The sequence below is a fragment of the Melospiza melodia genome, chromosome 1 (genome assembly GCF_035770615.1).
Source record: "Melospiza melodia melodia isolate bMelMel2 chromosome 1, bMelMel2.pri, whole genome shotgun sequence".
NCBI lineage: Eukaryota > Metazoa > Chordata > Aves > Passeriformes > Passerellidae > Melospiza > Melospiza melodia.
The window spans coordinates 126,739,849-126,758,830 of NC_086194.1; the positions used below are offsets into that span (position 1 = coordinate 126,739,849).

General features: G+C 43.5%; 1 protein-coding gene across 1 annotated transcript in view; it reads left to right on the top strand.

Moving 5' to 3' along the window:
* CABLES1 (Cdk5 and Abl enzyme substrate 1) overlaps window positions 1–18,982 on the top strand; it is a 70,179-nt gene that overhangs the window by 39,815 nt on the left and 11,382 nt on the right. The window contains exons 4-7 of the mRNA XM_063167466.1: window positions 2,075–2,152; window positions 11,995–12,094; window positions 13,626–13,782; window positions 14,567–14,670. Of these exons, the coding sequence (XP_063023536.1) occupies window positions 2,075–2,152; window positions 11,995–12,094; window positions 13,626–13,782; window positions 14,567–14,670 (439 nt within the window). The remainder of the gene's footprint in view (window positions 1–2,074; window positions 2,153–11,994; window positions 12,095–13,625; window positions 13,783–14,566; window positions 14,671–18,982) is intronic.

Below are 18,982 nucleotides of genomic sequence, written 5' to 3' on the forward strand. Positions count from 1 at the left end.
CAGTCTTGAAAATTCTGTGATTCTGTGATTCTGTGATCTGAGATTTCCCTTAGGTAAGGAGTGTTACAGCATTCAGACAACAATGAAATTATACTTCATCTGCTGCAGGAGAGCTTCCTAAAGCTGTATGTGTGTTTATTATTGGAAACCCTTCTTCATTAAAGGGTAAATCCCTCTTTGCTTTCAAACGGGGTTTTAAGGAAGAAGATAGGATTGCCATAATGGAGTAATCCAGGAGAAGGAAAATCGATCATTCTGCATTTTTCCAAGGATTACAGCAGCAGCTCTCTTGGGGAGCTAAACCTTTTCCAAGAATGATGACTAAGCTGGTCCCTTAAGGAAACAGTGTTCTAATAACAGGGTGACTGGTATGAGATTCATAGGTGCATGTGCTGGTTTTCAGACAAGAAAGAGCAAAAGGGTTTGTTGTCCAGCTTTGACCAGTGCAGGACAAAGGATGAAAAATTCACAGAATCACAGAAATTCAGGTTAAATCCTCACATACAGATCTGTGGGACACAATGTCAGAAAAATCAATGTTGGAGAGCGGAGCAAGGAAGTGCAATAGCCCTGACAGCCAATGTAGTGGTGGGTCCTAGCATTTTCACCACAAGTGGAGATTTTTAGAAAGGTAAAATATCAGAAAACTCTAACACTAATCGGGTCAGAAAACATCAGAAATTGCTGTCACTGTCTTAGAGGAATTTGACATGGTGCAGCCTGTTAGCCAGCTTTAGAGGGAGGAATGGTCAGTTGTACAATGGTACAATTCTCGGTGTCCTGATGGTAATAAGGAAAAAGGGTCTATTTGTAAGCAGTTACTTACTGGCATTTTATATCTTACTTCTTGACCAAGCTTCTCTTGGCTTCTTGCAAGTCTGCATCTCCCAGAACTTTAATAATGTAGCTACTGGCATCCCACTCTGTTTTATGGGAAGTGGGTCTTGACTTCAAGGTGATTTTGATGTTGTTTAATATGTCAGAGCCTGACGGCTGAAGGCAACAGTGTGGCTGTGTAACAGACAGGTTGCTCCAAGCTATTTGATTTAAAGGAGATGAACTCTATCTGAGCTGAAACCAGGACAGTATCACACAGTGACTTTGCAGATGTTGCAGAGATTTAGAGACTGGTTAGAAATACAAGGCACTTTCTTTAACTGTCCTGGATTCTGAGATAAGCTCTCTGCAGGCAGATGATGTATGATTTCATGTAGCCAAATCTTGGCTGACTGCCTATGAGGAGCAAAGGCAAGCCATGCTTAGAGGAGGAGGGATTCAGCCCTGACATTGACAGACAGGAGCTGTGGGGTCAGTTATGCCTGAGTATCAATGCAACATCATAACCAAGAGGGCTAATGTGATTATTGAGCACAGAGGCTGGCAGGGTGTCATGGCTAGATGCTGATCTTAAAGGTAAGGCTGGAAGATGTGCAGCTTCTGAGGTCAGGGATAATGCCTGGAGACCAAGAAAGGTGATGGGGCAAAACTGGAGAAGACTTAAAAGAGGAAGCTTGGAAACAATGAAAGGATCTGGAAACATTATAGCAAACCTATCCTGATTGATGGATAAGGCCTATTTCAGGAACAAGAAGCTGACAATCAAGGGAGTCCTTTGGTTTAGCAGAGAAAGGTCACAACCAGCAGCCAGAGTGTCTATCAGTGGTATTTGTTGGTGTGTATCACCTGGTTGCTGCTGGGTTTGTCTGTTGGGTTTCAGGCATTGTAGTGAGTTGACAGAATGGTCCCGTGCCTCTGTGGGTAGACTCCTTTCACTAGGAAAGCATCTGTCCTGCATTCCAAGTCACATATTCAAGATAGTCCTCCTAGAAAGCCTGTAGAGGGAATGGGGCTCTACTACTCATTCACTGCTCATTTGCTGTGGCACAGGCTTCAGCACTTCTGTAAAGACTCCGTAGCACAATATCTGCAAGATGTAAAAGAAGACAGAGAAATCGTCCATTATGGAAGTTATGTGATTGCAAATTCCTCAATGGTAACATCTATTGCTTTGCTTATTGTGGTGGGATTTTTAAATTTTAGTCTTTGATTTCTTTTATTTTCTTTTATATTTTAGAATAGTCCTTATCAGCAGCAGAAGATCCTTCTGTAGCATATTTTCAGTGCTGCCATATCGAGACTGTACCCAAGTCGGGTATGTATATCCATACGTGTACTGCATAGTCTTTCTGGGCCTGCATGTAGACCTGATAACAGAACACAGCATGATGGAGCCTAATGCTTTTACATGTCTGCTCTGAGAAGAGATAAATGCTCTTAGGTGTATTTGCTTTGTGGACTATTACCAGGTTAAAATTACAGCTCTCAGTCCCCACTTTATTTATATGTGTTGTGGTATCTTTGATTATTAAGCTGGAGAAAACTACTCCCATGAAATCAATGTTCTTGAAAAAAATGCACTTTTTTATTGTTTCTTCTGGTTTCACTCGTCTTTGACAAAACAAATACTCTAGTCAGCATGACTTTAATTGTATAAGATATCTTAGCTGTCTCTTTCTCCTAGGCAAACATAGTGCTACTAAATCTAGATTTCTAGGACTATGAATATATACTTGGATTTAAACAGAATACTTTTGTATTTAATACTTTTAGTCACAGGTCAGATAATTTAGTCAGTGAAAGCATTATTTTGGTGATAATTTTGTACAGGTTCATAGCTGTCTGTGCAGCTGCCTCGCATCCCCTGACATGCTGAGACTCTGTAACTCTGATAGGAAAGTTCCTTTGGAATGAACAAGTTCTCCGGAGACTGAGAAGGCTTTTAGCTCTTCCACTGAAACCACAGAAGTGGCAGGAACTGGATTTGGCTGGGAGATGTGGCCTGGCAGGCTGTGATGGCCAGCTGGGTGCAGAGCAAGGCTGGGATGGGCAGTGCTGGTGGGCAGCAGCTCTGTGACCCTGGCACAGGGGAATAGCACGGCCACCATGCTCACTTGCCAGAGACCTGAGAAGTCCTTGTGGTTGACTCAGAGCACAAAATGTGTGGGAAAGAGTCAGATGATACACTGAGGGGGGTTTGGAAGATCCACAAATCATCTACAGTCAAATCTTTCCACTGTATAAAAGACAAATTTGGCTCATACTTTCCAGCCATCTATTTAGTTCTGGAGAGCGATTTGTCACAATCTCCTTGTGCACCAGTAATCCAAAACAAAGGGAGATTATTTTTAATGCCCAAAGGAAGCACCTTTGTCAGGAGGGTGACTCTGTCTGCTCACTCTTACAGTAAATTTTTTCCCTTAATTAAACTGTGATGACACATCAGGCAAATTCTTGACAGACTGGCAGATTTGTTCTTTGTTCTTGAGTACACTGTCATTCTTTTATGGTCATCATCCGGTGGAAATTGCCTCTTTATTGAAAATTGAACACATTTTGAAACTTTGATGACTGGTTATACCTTCTAAATTACAGCAGTAACAAGCCCAGCTGAAAAACTAAATATTATTTCAGCATGTCATGTCTTGTACTGTGCTTGCACAGCAAGAAGGGCATGGGATGAGAAGGTAGAAAGTGCCAGTACACAACAATCCAACCCTGTTCCCTTGGCTGAAAAAGCCAAGATTTAAAAAAATGCCCTCTGTCTTTCTTCCAGAGCATCAGAGGAAGAGAGAAACAATTCAGTGGCACCTCCTTCCAAGAACAGCTGGTGCAAAGAACAGATGAGGCAGTATAACATAAACTGTAGCCACTCTGTTCAGGCTGCACAGTGCTTGCTTGCTTGCACATTTTGGATGTGAAGTAGGAGGGGGGAGACACTGGATACTCCTGTGAAGTACTGTAATGACAGCATCCTTTAGCTTTGCTTTCTCTGAATCCCTGGATTGCTGATGTCTGTCCCCAGGTAAGATGTCCCTGCTGGTTTGTGCTCTGCAACTACCACTGAGCAGTTAATGAAAAGAAACGGGTCCTTGCAGGGAGCTGTGGACACATCTGAAATTTGAACTGAAGAGAGCCCCAGCAGGAGTGGGAGAGCAGGATGGATGAGCAGGCAGGAGGAGCTGTTCTCTGTCAGAGGGGCACATAGTGGAGCTGCTGCTGCTTCTCCACCTCTGCTCCAACTCACAGGCACTGTGGCCAGTGAGGAAATCTCCAGGCACAGCTGTTTGTGGAGGCTGCCAGCCCATGTTGTACTCGAGGCGGTGCAGAAGAACTGTACTCCACCAATGCTGGTAGATACAGTCTGCAGGAGCAGATGCATTATAAAAACATGGTAAAAGGCACTTTCTCAAGTCCCAACTCTATGTACCTGTCCTGTGTGGATGGGGCAGCATCGCCCCTCACCAGTGAGGTGTGAGAAGTGTATTCCAGACTGTGGTCCTTAATTGCCTGCCCTCCATGCAGAGGTCAAATGACAACAGCAAGAACCCTCCCCAAAAACCTCTAAACCACGATTTTAAGTGGCTGTACCAATACAAATGGAGGTCTGGGGAGAGAGACATAGTTGTACATGAAGGGATGAAGTTTGAGGTGCCCCTGGAATAAGTTTCCTAAATGCTTACTCTTCTTCATCTATCTAGACCAGCAGAGCAAGTGTGAGAGCAGATATTGCCAGGTGAAGGCACTGTAAGGAAAGCTTCACTGCAAGTCAGGAGCTGAAGGAGGTGCTGGCATCTTGGCTGCTGGCATTTCTTGCCCTTCAGTACCTCTTGATGTTACAGCCCAAAGTCACCAGACCATAGTTGGGGTTTAGTGGTAGCTAAGGGGAGTATGTAGTGATGTGAAAACACTTGTAACAGTGTTATTGCCTCTGTTCTTAATTGGACAGACACAGAGAAAGGTTTCCTGAATGTTTGGTTTTATGGCATACAGAGTCGTGTGATGCACAGGTTAGAGGCAAGTGCTAGTACTGCAGGTTTGGGTTGTGCAGTTGCCTCTCATTTTTCAATGCATTGGAAGCCTTAATGGATAAAGCAGTCCTCTTTCTTCTTTAAATATAATATTCCAAGAGATGCAAGATCTACTTTGTGAACCATGTTGAAACTGCCTCAGTATCCATTTCATATCTTCCTTGCCACAGATAAGCATTAATCCCCATGTAGTTCTTTAGATGGGCAGAAAATTGGAGGTGTTGACCTCCCATTTTTGTCAGAGGTGCACCTTGTGCATCCCCTGAGCTGCTGTGGCACACACCTCCTCTGTCAGAGGTTGGTTGTCACGGTGGAAGCTCACAGCAAACAGACTTGAGCCTCCATACTGTTCCACTTCCAGGACAGGGGAAGATGCCTCAGGTCAGCAGCAGGGATCTGTCCTACCACACAGGCGTGTGCACCCTCATGCTCACCTGCTCTGGGCCCTCAGAGGGGATTTGTGTCACGGCAAACCAAAGAGTGAAGCCATTTGCAGATGGATTAAATAAGACTTGAGGGAATTATTTGTTTGGAGATGGGTTCCAGATGGTTTGAGGTGAATTGGATTTCAGCCCTTTGAGACAGGAGACGGGGATCAGACACAGCAGATATTATCCTTTTAGCCATTAGGGAGGTCATGCTCCGCACACTTGTGTCCCTGAAGAGGAGCTCTTACAGCCAGACTCTGGGAACATTCCTGAAGGTTTCTGCCCACCCCACTCCCCAGCTTGGTGTGTGCAAGGGCACTTTGTGGACCCACCTTGTGGCCCCAGCCAGGATGGAGAAGAGCCAGCTTCAGTTCTGCCTGTCCTGGAAAAAACAGATATCCTGGGCAGGGGAGAAGGGATTCTCCATTGCTTGCCTGTTCCTGAAGCTTCTCTAGGCACCACTTCTCCATCAGCTTCCAAGGACATGGTACAACTCTGGCAGTGCTCACAGATGTTGTCAACATTGCTCCCTGTGGCCAGCGGGATGTGTTGCCCTGCAAAAATGGTCTGCTTATGTTTGCAGCCAAGTGAGAACAATCCAGTCCTCATTAGTATAGCCTAAGAAATTTCCATAAAGAACAGTGACAATGTCTGTCACTGTTAGAGGTGTTAAAAAGGAGGAAGAAGGTACCATGTTGATTTTCACCCCAAAAATAAAAGGTATTGCAGTTAGTTGGGTTTACAGTTCTGACACAGTGTGGTTTGTTTTTTATCTTTGGCACACACACCATTATGCTTCATGATTTAAAAATGTGTTTTGGAAAAGGCACTTTTAAGGCTTGTTTTTATCAATGGCAAAAGCATCCACGGATTGAAATTGTACCTATTCTGATGATATCTTTTGTGATGTTGTAAGAATTCTTTTAAGAGCTTCCAAGTTCCTGTGAAGTCCTGTCCAGAAGATGAATCTGGAGGACCTGGGGGAGGAGGAGAGCTGGCACTAGGACACAAGTGCAGCACTGCAGCCTGCTTATTCTTACATGAGCACTCAGACCTGGGCTTGCAGTGACTGACTGACAGCAGGGCTGGAGGTGATGAGCTGTGGGACAGAAAACTCAAAGCATCAGATAGTGCACATCCTTATAAAGATGGCCAGTTCACCTCATCTTTTCTTCTTCCTGGCATTGAATTCATTAAGTGGATAGAAATTTACCTGCAGCAGGCGTAGCTGCTGAATATTGCTGTCTTGACAAAAATGCAGGTACTCCTCTGACAAAACTTGCCTCCAGCTAAAGGAAATAATGCAGCATGAGTAATCAAATGGATTGATGCCCAGGAAACAGACCATTCTTCTGAAGTAAAGCAGCAAGTCACTAGATAAAAAGAATTTGTGTCCTTCTCAGAAATGCTACTAACCAGCTTCATCCAGTTTCTAAAGATAAGTCACTGCTGAATTTAACTTCAGATTTAACTAAATGCTGGCCAGGACAATATGCTCAATGATGCCAGGAGCAAGAGGTTTTCAATACCATCCCCCCAGTTAGTATCTAACCAAAATTATCAATTAGTCCACAGACCTGGCATTCCCAACAGCCTACTTTATCTAAACTCTGCAATATTTGTTCATATTTAGTGTTTAAACTGGGTAAGAAAGCCATATGCAAAATGAGGCAAAAAGGACTCGTGTGGTTGTCTTGCTGCCATCAGTAATTTGGCAGGTTAGTGAGTGTGGAAAAGAGGGCAATATTTACAGGAGAAATGAGAGCATCTAAATTGCCATATGGATAGTTGCAATAAGCAGACAGCAAAGCAGGATACTCTGTTACATCCTTCAGAGTTCCTTGCTGCTCTTCCCCAACAGATTTTGTATGCAAGGCAGTTTTGATTAAGTCATCAATCTTGAGTGCTTTTCCTGAGCATGTATCATTCTGTAGGCCTGGGGAAGAACAACTATCTGTTTTTAGCCTGTGACAGGGAAGCTGAAATATCCTTGCATTTCTTTACCATTGCCCATTTTCCCTGCTTCTCACAAATTGAACAAAAAATGGAACCAAGCGAATATTAGCTTTACAGAAAGACACGTAAATCTGAAGGTTTTTTCCTCACAATAGGAGATTTCAAAACTCATCATCTCATGTATGAATTTTATAGAGCCACTATTGCTCATTCTTGAGTGAGTTGTCCTGTTCCCTTAGATTGAAATTGACAAATGAATCTCCAAAAGCTAGTAAGTTTAAATTTTGAACTTCTACTCTGTATTGCGCAAAACATCAGGGAAAGAGCTGGCATGCTGACAGCTAAATATCTTTGGAGAGAGAAAAAGGAGGCTGACCCATTAGAGCCATTTTTCCAGGAGTTTTTTTGCTCCTTCTCCCTGTAAATTGCAACTGGAGTTGTTCTGGCAACACTAATGGCATTAGGATCTGAAAGCTCTTGATCAATTATAGCAGGCAGTCTCAGGCAGTGGGAGATCTGCTGCTAGTCTGACTGGCAGTGCATCTTTTCCAGAGCTCTCAGTGTCCTTGTCTCTATAAACAGAAATGATAAGTAAAAATTATTTACACTGACAGATGAGAATGGCATCTTTTCTTGATGTCTCATGAACCTCTTTTACTTTTAGAATAAATCTTAGCAGTGTGGGGGGGGGGATAGCTAAGCATAAAATGCAGGCACAGAGGGCTGACATCTCTAAACAACAATTATCAGATTCCTTTTTGCAATAAGCAGAAGGCTTTTTCATGTATCTGGAAGTCTGTTTAATATTTCATGAACTCCTAAATTATTCACAGGTTAGAGTGCTCAACTGTTACTGTCATTTAAAGAGCAAGTGCCCAGCAGGAGTGTTGCATGGGACTTTGTAGATCATGTCAAAGCATAACATTTGGTTCATTAAAGAAGTGCTATACTTCCGAAGGTAACAGCTTCCAATTTATACTCTGTTAATCCTGGCCTGGCTAGTAGAAGACATGGGATTGGTTTTTTTGATCCTTATCTATTTGCTCAGTAAAACTTTTCACCATCTGACAACAAATCTGGGATCCCATGTCACCTGGTATGGTTCCTAGAAAATCTGTGAACTCTGTTAGATGGAGAAACTTTGATTTTTTTTTTCTTGCTAAGGAAACTACCCAGTCAGACTGCTCAAGAGACTGCTGGTCACATTCCAGTGCCAGAGACTTTCACTGCTGGGATTGAAGCTGCTTCTTGGTGGGTGGCTCCAGTGACCCAGTGGGTCCCTGTTTGATTCCTCACATACCCCATTCAGACCAGGTTTCCTCGGCAGTCTGACCCCAGGTTTCCCATGGCAATGTCCCAGCTGTCTCATTCCATAAAGCCATTTATTCACGGTGCAGTAGCACAGGAACAGCCAGAGCTGGGGCCTCTGAGGTGGATCCCCAGCCAAGGAACCCCTGGGCATTTATACCCTCACTGTCTCCAGAAGTCTCCTCTTCCTCCCAAGTCTTTGGCTCCTGCCCCCTCTCTGTGCCCATCCACCTTGCTGGCTCACTGGTTTTCCTCTCCTTTATTACCCAAAAGGCTGCAATTCCCAGCTCTCCTGTGTTTCCCAGTGTCCATTCACCTGGCTGGTGTCACCCACCATCCTGCCCTGTGTTGTCCCAAAGCCAGGCAGTCCATGGTCTCTCTTCTCAGGCTCCTGCTTGGAGCTCTGTGCTTCAATCTGCATCTCAGTCTGCAGCTTGTGAGCCAGCTACTTGTATCTCATGTATTCCTCAACATTCTGCACTTATGGATAACTGAGACAATATGTTTGGTTTTGAGGGTAGTTTCTAACACTGCTTAGTCTTCCACAAATGGTATCCATGAATAGAATATCTAGAGCTTGACATTGATGTAAATCAGGGTAACTCCCCAAACTTTGTCAGAAACTGAGATATAGTTTTTTTGCCTCCTAAGGAAATCTTATCCCTGATCTTCTCGTTTTCTCAAGCTTTCCCTGCTCAAATAAAGTGAAGGTAGTAAAATTAGTTCCCATGGTTTATTTTTGGATTTGGGTGTCTGCTTGAATTCCTTGAAGTTTCCTAAAAAGCACTTTTGGAAATAAAGCAGGAAAATCAAAACTGAGGAAGAGGAGGAAGGAAGTTTTCCTTACTGAAATGCCTCTTTGGCAAGGACTGCTGTTCCTTTTCTGCATTTTCTAAGCATAATTTACTACTGGACAGTGGTTTGTGCAGTTCCTCAGTCCCATCGGTAATTTAAATAACTTAAACAACAGTGAAAGCTTGATTGGTTTTTTCTATGAAGTACCTGTCCTCCATATGCTCCTGCTTCATGGGACCCCTTGACCCTGATGCCATGTAAGGACATGTCCTGCAAAACCTGGTGGCAGTGGATGGCCACACCAGTGCAGTGGCTGTACCCAAACAAGTGTCCTGACCCTTCCCAGGCACGACTCACCCATTTGGAGAGCTCTAAGGGAAAGCATCCCCCAGATCTTTCCTAGTTGTTCTTGGGATGCTGGGGCTGTGTGGAGGAAGCAGCTGTGCTGGGGTCCCCCAGCAGTGGACAGGCAGCCTTTGGGCTTGCTCTCTCAGCAACAGCTTTGCCAAGAACTTCTGGAGCTCTTTGTCTTTAATAGGAGTGAGGAAAAAAAATAAAGGCTTGTCATGCAAAAAATTTTATTTGCTTGCTGTTGATCATACTGATAGGGAACTCAAAAAAGGATACAGTAAAGTTGCTTAGGAATTCCTTATGAGGTGTTAACCAAGCTCTTTTACAAGAGAAAGGAGGATGTGTATAAGCCAGGATGAGCCTTTCCATTTATATGCTCATAAGAAACTGCACATTGTTTAGTACTGATTTTCCTCAAGAGAGGGAGTTTAATTCTCTGTTTTATGGGCAGATTTCTCTCCAAACAGTAACACTTTATTACTCCATTTTACAACACAAGCAGTCATATACTTTCTAGAAATATAGAGCATATGTGGAGAAGGGGAACACCCTAAGTAGCTTTTGCAAAACAGGGAGAATTACTGCAGTGCTGTTCACAGGGTCCTGAAAGGAGAATACTCTTTAGAAACATCAGAAAGATGGGGAATGGAGGCAACAGTGTCCATCAAACTTCAGCTAATGTCCAGGAATCATTCCTGCGTGTGCTCGCACTTGCCAGCTGACCCTGCTCCCTGCTTCAAAGGCACTGATTTCTTTCCAGTCCTCAGAGCTGTTTTTTATTTTTTAAAGCTGCTGTGCTGACTCTTCAAAGGGTGATAGGTTTACATTTGATGAATGACAGAGTTACCTATCCATGTCTGTTAATTACATGGAAAAATTTCTCCATGACATGTTTTCAGAGTTGTAACGGCATTATTTCTTGCTCTGTATCTGTAGGGTCTTGAATGGAAAGAAACTACACTATTCTGATTTCAGATAGTTCAGATATTTGTTTTCATTTTGGGGTTCAGAGGCTTCCTCAGGTTGTGTGTTTGTTTCATAGATAACTGCTGAAATAGTTACAATTTGGCATTTATCTCTGTGAGAAATAGTTCCCTTAAGCTCTTTCTGCGCAGGAGCAGAGAGGCTGATACCATGCTTGTGACAGAAAGCTATTTTTACATCATTATTAGTCCAACCCCTCGGTAACATGATATCAGGAAACAAGAATGATAATATGACACTGTGCTAAGTGAACTCCAATCAAGAAACTAAGAGGACTTTGTTGGGATTAGAAACTTGATACAGCCTTTTCCTTTATCAGTGAACTATGTTTTCCAGAAGATAGATGTGTTGGATTTTTCCAGCATTGAGGTACATGACTTACTGGGGGCTCAGGATGGCCGTGTTTCAGAGAAATAAAATGTTTGATAGGTTGGAAACAGGGTGTATTGTATGTCACAGCAGGAGATAGCCCAGCCTGCGACTGAGTGAACAGCCTGCAGGGCTTCTCCTGGCCTCCATGTCAGCATCTCTCCCACACGGAGTTTTGAGCACACACTTGGACTCCAGCAGCAACCAACCAGGAAAATATTGCAAAATATATATTGTGGAGTTTCATATAGCTCTCATTTGTGAAGCACAGATTTGCTTCTAGTCTTTTCTACCTCTGCTCACATTTTGGTCATGATGCTAAAGCATGGGATACAGCCTGCTCATCTCATATCTCCAAATGGAAGATGCCAGGTGGGTCAGTCCTTCTAAAGTAGATCCCCAAGTTTCCATGCCAGGGTGATGGAAAACTGGCTTTCTCCTGTCAGCCTCCAGCAGAAGGGTCACTGGGCTTTGGCCACTCTTTTGTGTTCTCAAAGGAGCAGGAATCCTTCCTGGAATCTTCCAGAGGAAATTACCTCTGTTTCATGTAGGGGAACGTGGGGATGTGCTGTGGGAACATCTGCCTGCTGGATACATGGCAGTCAGGTGTTCAGGCTGGATTGTTGTATCTCACCTGAAGTGTGTATGACTTCCAGTTCCTTCCCAGTGCCAGGTCCTGTCAGAGGTACCCAGCAATGGGGAACCTTGCTCTGTGCCACAGGCTGGGCTTTGAGCTGCAGCCATGACCAAAGCGGGGGTTTTCTCTGTAAGTATTTCAGACAACAAAAGTGCTTCCCATAGGAAAAGTTGTCTGGTCTGTGCTTTGCATTGGCATGTCTGGATTAATGCTGCACCTTGTTTCAGCATTTGGTGGTGGGAGGTGAACAAGGTGTGTGTACTAAGAGCTTATTTCTGCTCTTCTTTCTGCTTCCCAGGGACATGAAGCTGGATGGTGGACGCCAGTGCCATTCTACTGGAGTGTGTCTGAAAGAAATAATTGGTCTTGAAGGTGTGGAGCTCGGAGCAGATGGGAAGGTGGGGATGCTTCAGTTCCTACTCCCTTCGTTTTGATGTTATAAGGGGGAAAATGGATTAAATAATAACAAGCACAAATACAACATGCAGCATAACACAATAGTTAAAGCACAGTGTGTGCAACTGTAAATAAGCTTAGCAGAAATCTATGAGGACTGCCCAAGCTGTCAACACAGACAACTCTGTATCCTTGAAGAAATTTGCCTCTGGCAATATCTGAGTGTGTAAAGCATTACTGAATTACACAGCCTTCCCCTTGCTCTAGCAGGAGGTATCACTGCAGTGTATATTGTCAGGAGCTTGAGAATAATTTCTGGTGAGAGTTGTTGCTGTAATTCTATTTGCTTTCAATTGTATTTAATAACATCTTGCTCAATATTTTTCCAGAGAGCAGGAAGACAGTGGCACAAAGCTGATGAGTCTTTCAAAATCCAGAAGCTCGTTCACTTGAATAGAATAAGCAAATATGAATCTTTAGGGAACTGATTGATTTTAAATAAATATATAGAGGAGAGGCAGTTTTAATTGTAGAAGAAAACATTTCTTCCTGAAATCCTGATTTACTTTCTATAGTTCAGTTTTACTCCGTCTGCTGTCATCTATGGATTTAAAGGCCCTGGGTCAATGCTGCTACACATGTTGTGCTCACCTAACCAGGTGTCAGGCCAGACCACAGGCCGTAAATTCCTGAGGACAATCTGTCTGCTTATAAATAATGAAAGCTCACATGCAACATGTTTTATTTGATACCTGTTCTGACCTCCTCATAAACCAGTCTAGAGTCTCAAACTCTTTTTTTTTTTCTTCAATGCAATGTTATTGTTGGAAAATGAGCCAACAAGAAGCAAGGCATAGCTTTTTCTTGGCCAGGGTACAAGCAGAGAATCAGTGCACTCTAAAAATAATTTTGTCACAAGTTACTCATTCACACTTAGTCCGTGTTGGGGGGGTAGTAAATGATCTCCCACAATGATTGCTGTGAACTGGAGCTCACTTATTACATCAATAAGACTCTGCCAGACAAAGTCCTGGGAAAGAAAAATAGTGGACAAAGTGCTTTAGTTTAGCAGTGTTTAAGTGATTTGCCTCTGGCAGCTGTGTGCTGAGGGACCCATATAGATGATGCTAGTTCAGTAAAGAAGCTGCTGAAATGTGCTACAGACGAGGCTCACTGGAAAAAACCTGACCAAACTGATATATTTTTAAATCTGACCCTTGAGTAGGATTTCGTAAATCCAGTGTATTAGAGAGTGTGTGTGTGTGTGTGTGTGTGTGTGTGTGTGTGTGTGTGTTTTGCTGAAGAGCTAATGCCTTTGCAAAAGCATTTTTTGCATGAATAAACTGACTGCACTGAAGCAAATGTAGGTGACTAGTTTATATTCATCTGTGCCAAACTACTAAATCCAGAAAATCCTCCATTAATTTGGCTTCTCTTGCTTCCAGTTGGAATGCACCAAAAGCATCCCACTGCATCCAGGCTGGGCTGAAATTAACTGTCTGTCCATTCTGACTTTTTTTTTTTTCTTTTTAGACGGTTTCTTATACCCAGTTCCTATTTCCCACCAATGCCCTGGGAACTCGGAGGAACACAATAGACTCCACCTCATCTTTCTCCCAGTTTCGCAATGCAAGCCATCGTAGCCTTTCTTTGGGAAGAGCTAACAGCACCCAGGGGAGCATTGATGCAGGTAACGTCTCAAGTAGCTCTTTTTAATACCCTGATGGTAGGCAGTTATTGCAAAGGACTGACGTGTGTTTTAGTCCCCCCATTAGCTTAAATGAAGTAAATACAGTCTCCTGTTGTGGGTGAAGCACAGCTTATTCCATATTTGCTTAGAAGGCTTGCTTGTGGAGGATGGAGGCTAAATAAACAAGCACGTTGGTAGTATTGACAGCCCCGATGGCACCCAGCATGCCTCCTCCTGTCATCAGCATTGTTTGCTCCTCCTGCATCAGGCTTGTCCTTACCTTCCTTTGCTATGGAAAATTTACAGTGGCAACACAGTAGTCACAAGCTGAAGGTGTAAATTCCACTGGTGACCTTTGTTAGGCTGGAAAGGGCTGTGTTTACAAAACCGGACACAAAACATAAGCCAAAGCACTATATGCTTAAAATATTTTGGCATGATAAATGAAACAAATCAAAACATCTGTTTGAACAGATGAAAACTTGTTGCCGGGAATAAAAGTCACTGTGGAGCTTTAAATAATTCTGCAGTTCTCTAAGCCCTAAATCACATTTACCAGGTAATTCATAAGTTCTAGGTCTTCTATGTCTTGGCAAATCACCTTAATATAGAAATATTTAGAGTTGTCAAGACTTAGAACAATTTTTCATCTCTTTAAAAAACCTTGCATGGAGATAATATTGTGCATTATCTGTTAACTCCTTTGCCACTTCTGTTAAGTCCAGAGATGTCTTGATGTGATGAATTCCTTTCAAAATTCTATGTCTAAACTGTTGTTTTATAGGTAGCGACCTGGGAGACTTTGTTGAATACGACCCAAATCTTTTAGATGATCCCCAGTGGCCATGTGGCAAACATAAGCGGGTTTTAATATTTCCTTCATATATGGTAAGTGATTCTCTGTAGGACAGACGAATTCCCATAACAAAATTCTGAAGGTTGAGGTGTCATTTGGCCATATTTTAAGAAGACTGTTATTATTTTTAATCTACTAATAAGAGCTGTTCAGAATGCTTTGTTCTAAATGACAGTTACTTCTCAAGGCATGTTAAAACAAACTCTTGGAGGTATTACAAAAGCAAACACTTTTATTACCGCTGTATTTCATAAATGCTTTAGATGAAAGACTTGTTCAAACAATGCACTCATTCTCTGGCATTCAGAGGAAAATTTATACTTCCTCAGACTGGCACCTATTACAAAATAGGAGGATGCCCATTGGGGTTTTTCTGAAGTCATGAAGCTATGCTGTGTTTTGATGCTAATCATTCACTGCTCTGAACAGCTTGGTTTCCCAGGTATTTATTTCACCATGGGATAGTCCTTCCTTTAATTGCAGCAATTACGAGCAGAGTCTGTATATTTCCCACTATATCCAAACCCTTAACAATACAGAGACATAATTGTTCTGTGCTCTGTGCTCTGACTAAATGTTTTCTGTGGTGAGATACTTGTGTAGCCTTTGTTTTGATTGCTCCAAGTCTGTAGATTATTTTAGCAGGACTGTTGCAAGATGCAGTGCAGTCATACACATGTGAGCATGGATCTGTCTGGACTGTACATCCAGGGTAACAGTAGGCAGTAGGGAAAATATAATTTTTTTTCCCCAAAGTGGTGACCTACTTCTCTTATCTATATACAGATATGATAGAATTTGAAACACTGAGGTCTAAAGTGCTGTCCATGTTCTTGTTTAGTTTGGAACAGAAGACATTATTTAAGAAACTGCTAATGTATGTAAAGATACAGCCTTTGTATGTTCTCATCTGCCCCCTGGCCCACGGGTAATTTGACTTGTGGGTGCTCCTTGTTCAAAATAAGCTCTAAGTGCTTCATGTGGATGTTTATCTGGTTGCACACAGAGGCTTAACTGAGTTCTAAGGCTGTGTTTATTCTAGATTTTCAAATGGCATATCCAGAGTGTCCTCTGCTTACTTGCTACCAGTTTTCCTTTAAGGGCTGGTGAGTTATTTTTTGGCTGCCAACCCACAAAGTCACAACCTTTTATAGTAGCTACATCTGTGTGGGGAAATATTTGTCAGGTTTTGATAGGGTTACTGTCATGGACAGGGAACTGTCTTCCCTCAAGAGAAAGCCATTGTTAGCCAACATCCAAAGAGAACACATCTCTAGCAGTCGTGGCTGTGTTTCTGACCTTCCTCAGGCTGCGAGTGTCTGCCAGGCAGTACAGGTCCCCTGGAATCACCTGAGATCTTTGAGCCCCTTTTAACTTGATGTTCTCGTGGACATGGTTAAATGAGTAAAAAGGAAGCAGCCAGGCTGGCATCCTGCAAGGGAGTTCTCCATCCAGGAGTGGGTATTCAGTGCCATTCTTCTCTGTATGCTGGTTGACCATAGCATTTCAAAGTCTTGTGTTTGTACTTCTGTTGTAAAAAGAAACTGCCTGGGGATTTGACAAGGGGTATGACTAGATGCCCTAAAGGTGAAAAATTACTTCAAGGACAGTTGTTAAAATCAATGTCATTGTTTATCTAGAATATATTTGCATTGACAGGGGTCTGCTGCTTTTAAATTTTATCTAGCGTTAATTACTGCTGTATCTGAAATAATGTCTTATTTGACATTTGAGGGCTTTTTTCCTGAATGTACCTTTCCAGACATCACTTCTTCAGCACTGTCTGAGGGTCTGTGGACTTCCCCCTCCCTCTCTGAAGGCAGGCACTAATCTAAGAAAGGGTTAAAGGACATTAAGTGCTCTGTTTCTTTTGTTGAGGTAGGTCACAGGCAGGTGCCAAGGGCTCTCTTGGCTGGGTTTTTGCCTGCCCTGCCTGCCCACAGCCAAGCAGCATAGCTGTGGTCCCATGCAGGAGCTGCATGGCTCTGCAAGAAACTAAGGGATGGATGGTTGTTCGTCAGTGCTCAGCTGAAAGATTTTACAAGGTGCTGGTGCTTCCTTCAGCCAAGAGAAGGGAGAAATTGTAGTGCTGCAGTGTTCGGGGAGCTTGCAGGTTAAGTAGGAATTTTCAGTTTGGGCAATAGAGCTGAATATAAAGCCATTTTGGATATGTAGGAGACTTCACTCAAATCTGTTTTAGACTTTCCTGACTCTCCTGACATTCCCCCCCCTCTCCCTGCAGTTCACATCAGTCTGAGCAGGAATGTAATACCCTTATAATTTCAAGTCATTTTCTTCCCCCCCAAATATAAAAATCTGTGCACACTGCAATTAAAGCAAATTGCAGTCTGGGGCCAGCGAGAGACCTGTGCTCTTTTCCTGACCATCACAGCCACTGCAGCAGTGCCAGACCTCTGCTAGAGGAGCACAGAGGCCGGAGCAGCCACCGGGGCTGGGCGGAACGTGGCTGGAATTGCTGCCTCAGTGCTGGGCAGAATGGGGTTGGAATTGCTGTGGTGCTGGGTGGAATGGGGCTGGAATTGCTGCCTCAGTGCTGGACTGAGTGTGGCTGGAATTGCTGTGGTGCTGGGTGGAATGGGGCTGGAATTGCTGCCTCTCAGTGCTGGATTGAATGTGGCTGGAATTGCTGCCTCAGTGCTGGGTGGAATGGGGCTGGAATTGCTGCCTTGGTGCTGGGTGGAATGGGGCTGGAATTGCTGCCTCGGTGCTGTGTGGAATGGGGCTGGAATTGCTGCCTCGGTGCTGTGTGGAATGGGGCTGGAATTGCTGCCTCAGTGCTGGGCAGAATGGGGCTGGAATTGCTGCCTTTCACAAGCGCCGGAGCAGCTGAGAGCGGCTCTGCTGTCAGCGCCCAGCATTCTGTTGTGCGTGGAGAGCTGCAGCTTGTAATTAAAGTTTCGTTACTTGGCCGGGATTTAGCATTAATGCTTGACAGCTGCAAGCTTGTCGATATTCCCCTCACCCCTCCTTATGGATGTCAGAGCAATTAATGGGAGGAAGGTGTGGAAGAGGAGGGGATGCTGGGCTGCGTCACTGCCGGCGGGATAGAGCTGCATGCGCTGCTGTTACTCCCATGAGCCTGGCTTGTGCTTCTTAGGCCAGGATTTCTGTGCTTGCTGGGAAAGCTCTGTTGAGGTCTGTGTGAATGCTGCATCAGTAAACACTGCAGGCTTTATCCCGAGGCATAGGACAGACAAAATGTGTGGTCCGGTTTAGACTTTACTCAGAAATACGTGCAGCTAGCACTCGGTGTGCTCAGTTTTTGTGGAGCCTCGGTTTATCATCACTGACATTGACTTTATAGTCTTTTAATTTTACTGAGCTGAATTAGCCCTGACTCTTGGAGAGAAGTGTTAGCTGCAAGTCCTCAGCTGTTCTCAAGGAGAAGCTGAGCTTCCTCCTTGAAGATAGCTCCGGGGAAGCAGAAGTGCTTTTGGTTTAGTCTGGTTTGAGGTTTTTTTGATTTTTTGGTTTTCAGTGGGTTTTTTGTTGTTGTTTTTTTTGGGGGGGGGGGTGCTTTTTTTTGTTTGTTTGTTCTTTTTTGGTTTGGTTTGGTTTAGTTTTTTCTGTAATGAAGTCTCAGGCTTAAGAGAGCATACACTTCCCTTTGCATTTCTAGAAGTAATACCCACAAATTGCCTGTCAGGGGACAATTCTGAAAAGTATTCTTCGATACTTCCCCAATACCAACTCTATGGCTTCTATTAATTGTATTAGCTGTATTTAAAGTCTAGTCTGCTTTGGATAAATTATTTCATTTTGTGTTGTCTTTGTCAGAGAGTCTGCACTCTCTGCTGCAGGATAAACAGTAAGAGGTAGAAAAAATTCATGCTGGGGGGGAAGGGAAACATCATGTCATGGTTAACAGATGTCTTCCTGGCTGATACTGCTAAAACAGGAATTCGTGCAGATTCTTAAATCTCTCTAGAACAGGAACTTTATCTACCAGACTAAGCATTAATTTCTTTCCTCGAATCTCGTGCTGACTAGCCTATGTACAGACTAGTCAGTGCCCCCCTGGTCTCTCTGCATTCTTTCCAGCAGAAACTCCTTCTGTGCTGGACTAGAAAACTCATTGTCAACAGGCTGGAGGCTGATCCTGCAGTACTGCTTTTGTTGGTAACACAGAAGCACAGGAGCATGTTAGCTGGTCGCTGTGTGCTGCCAAAACTTGCAGCAGAAGAAAAGCCCAGATCAGCAGCACGTTGACTTTGAGCGACCCATTCTGTATTCTCATCCCTGAAACATCCATCCATCTGTGCTCAGAGGATACACGTGGAATTAGGTTTGGATACTGAGCTGCAGTGTCAGTGTGTTGGTTTA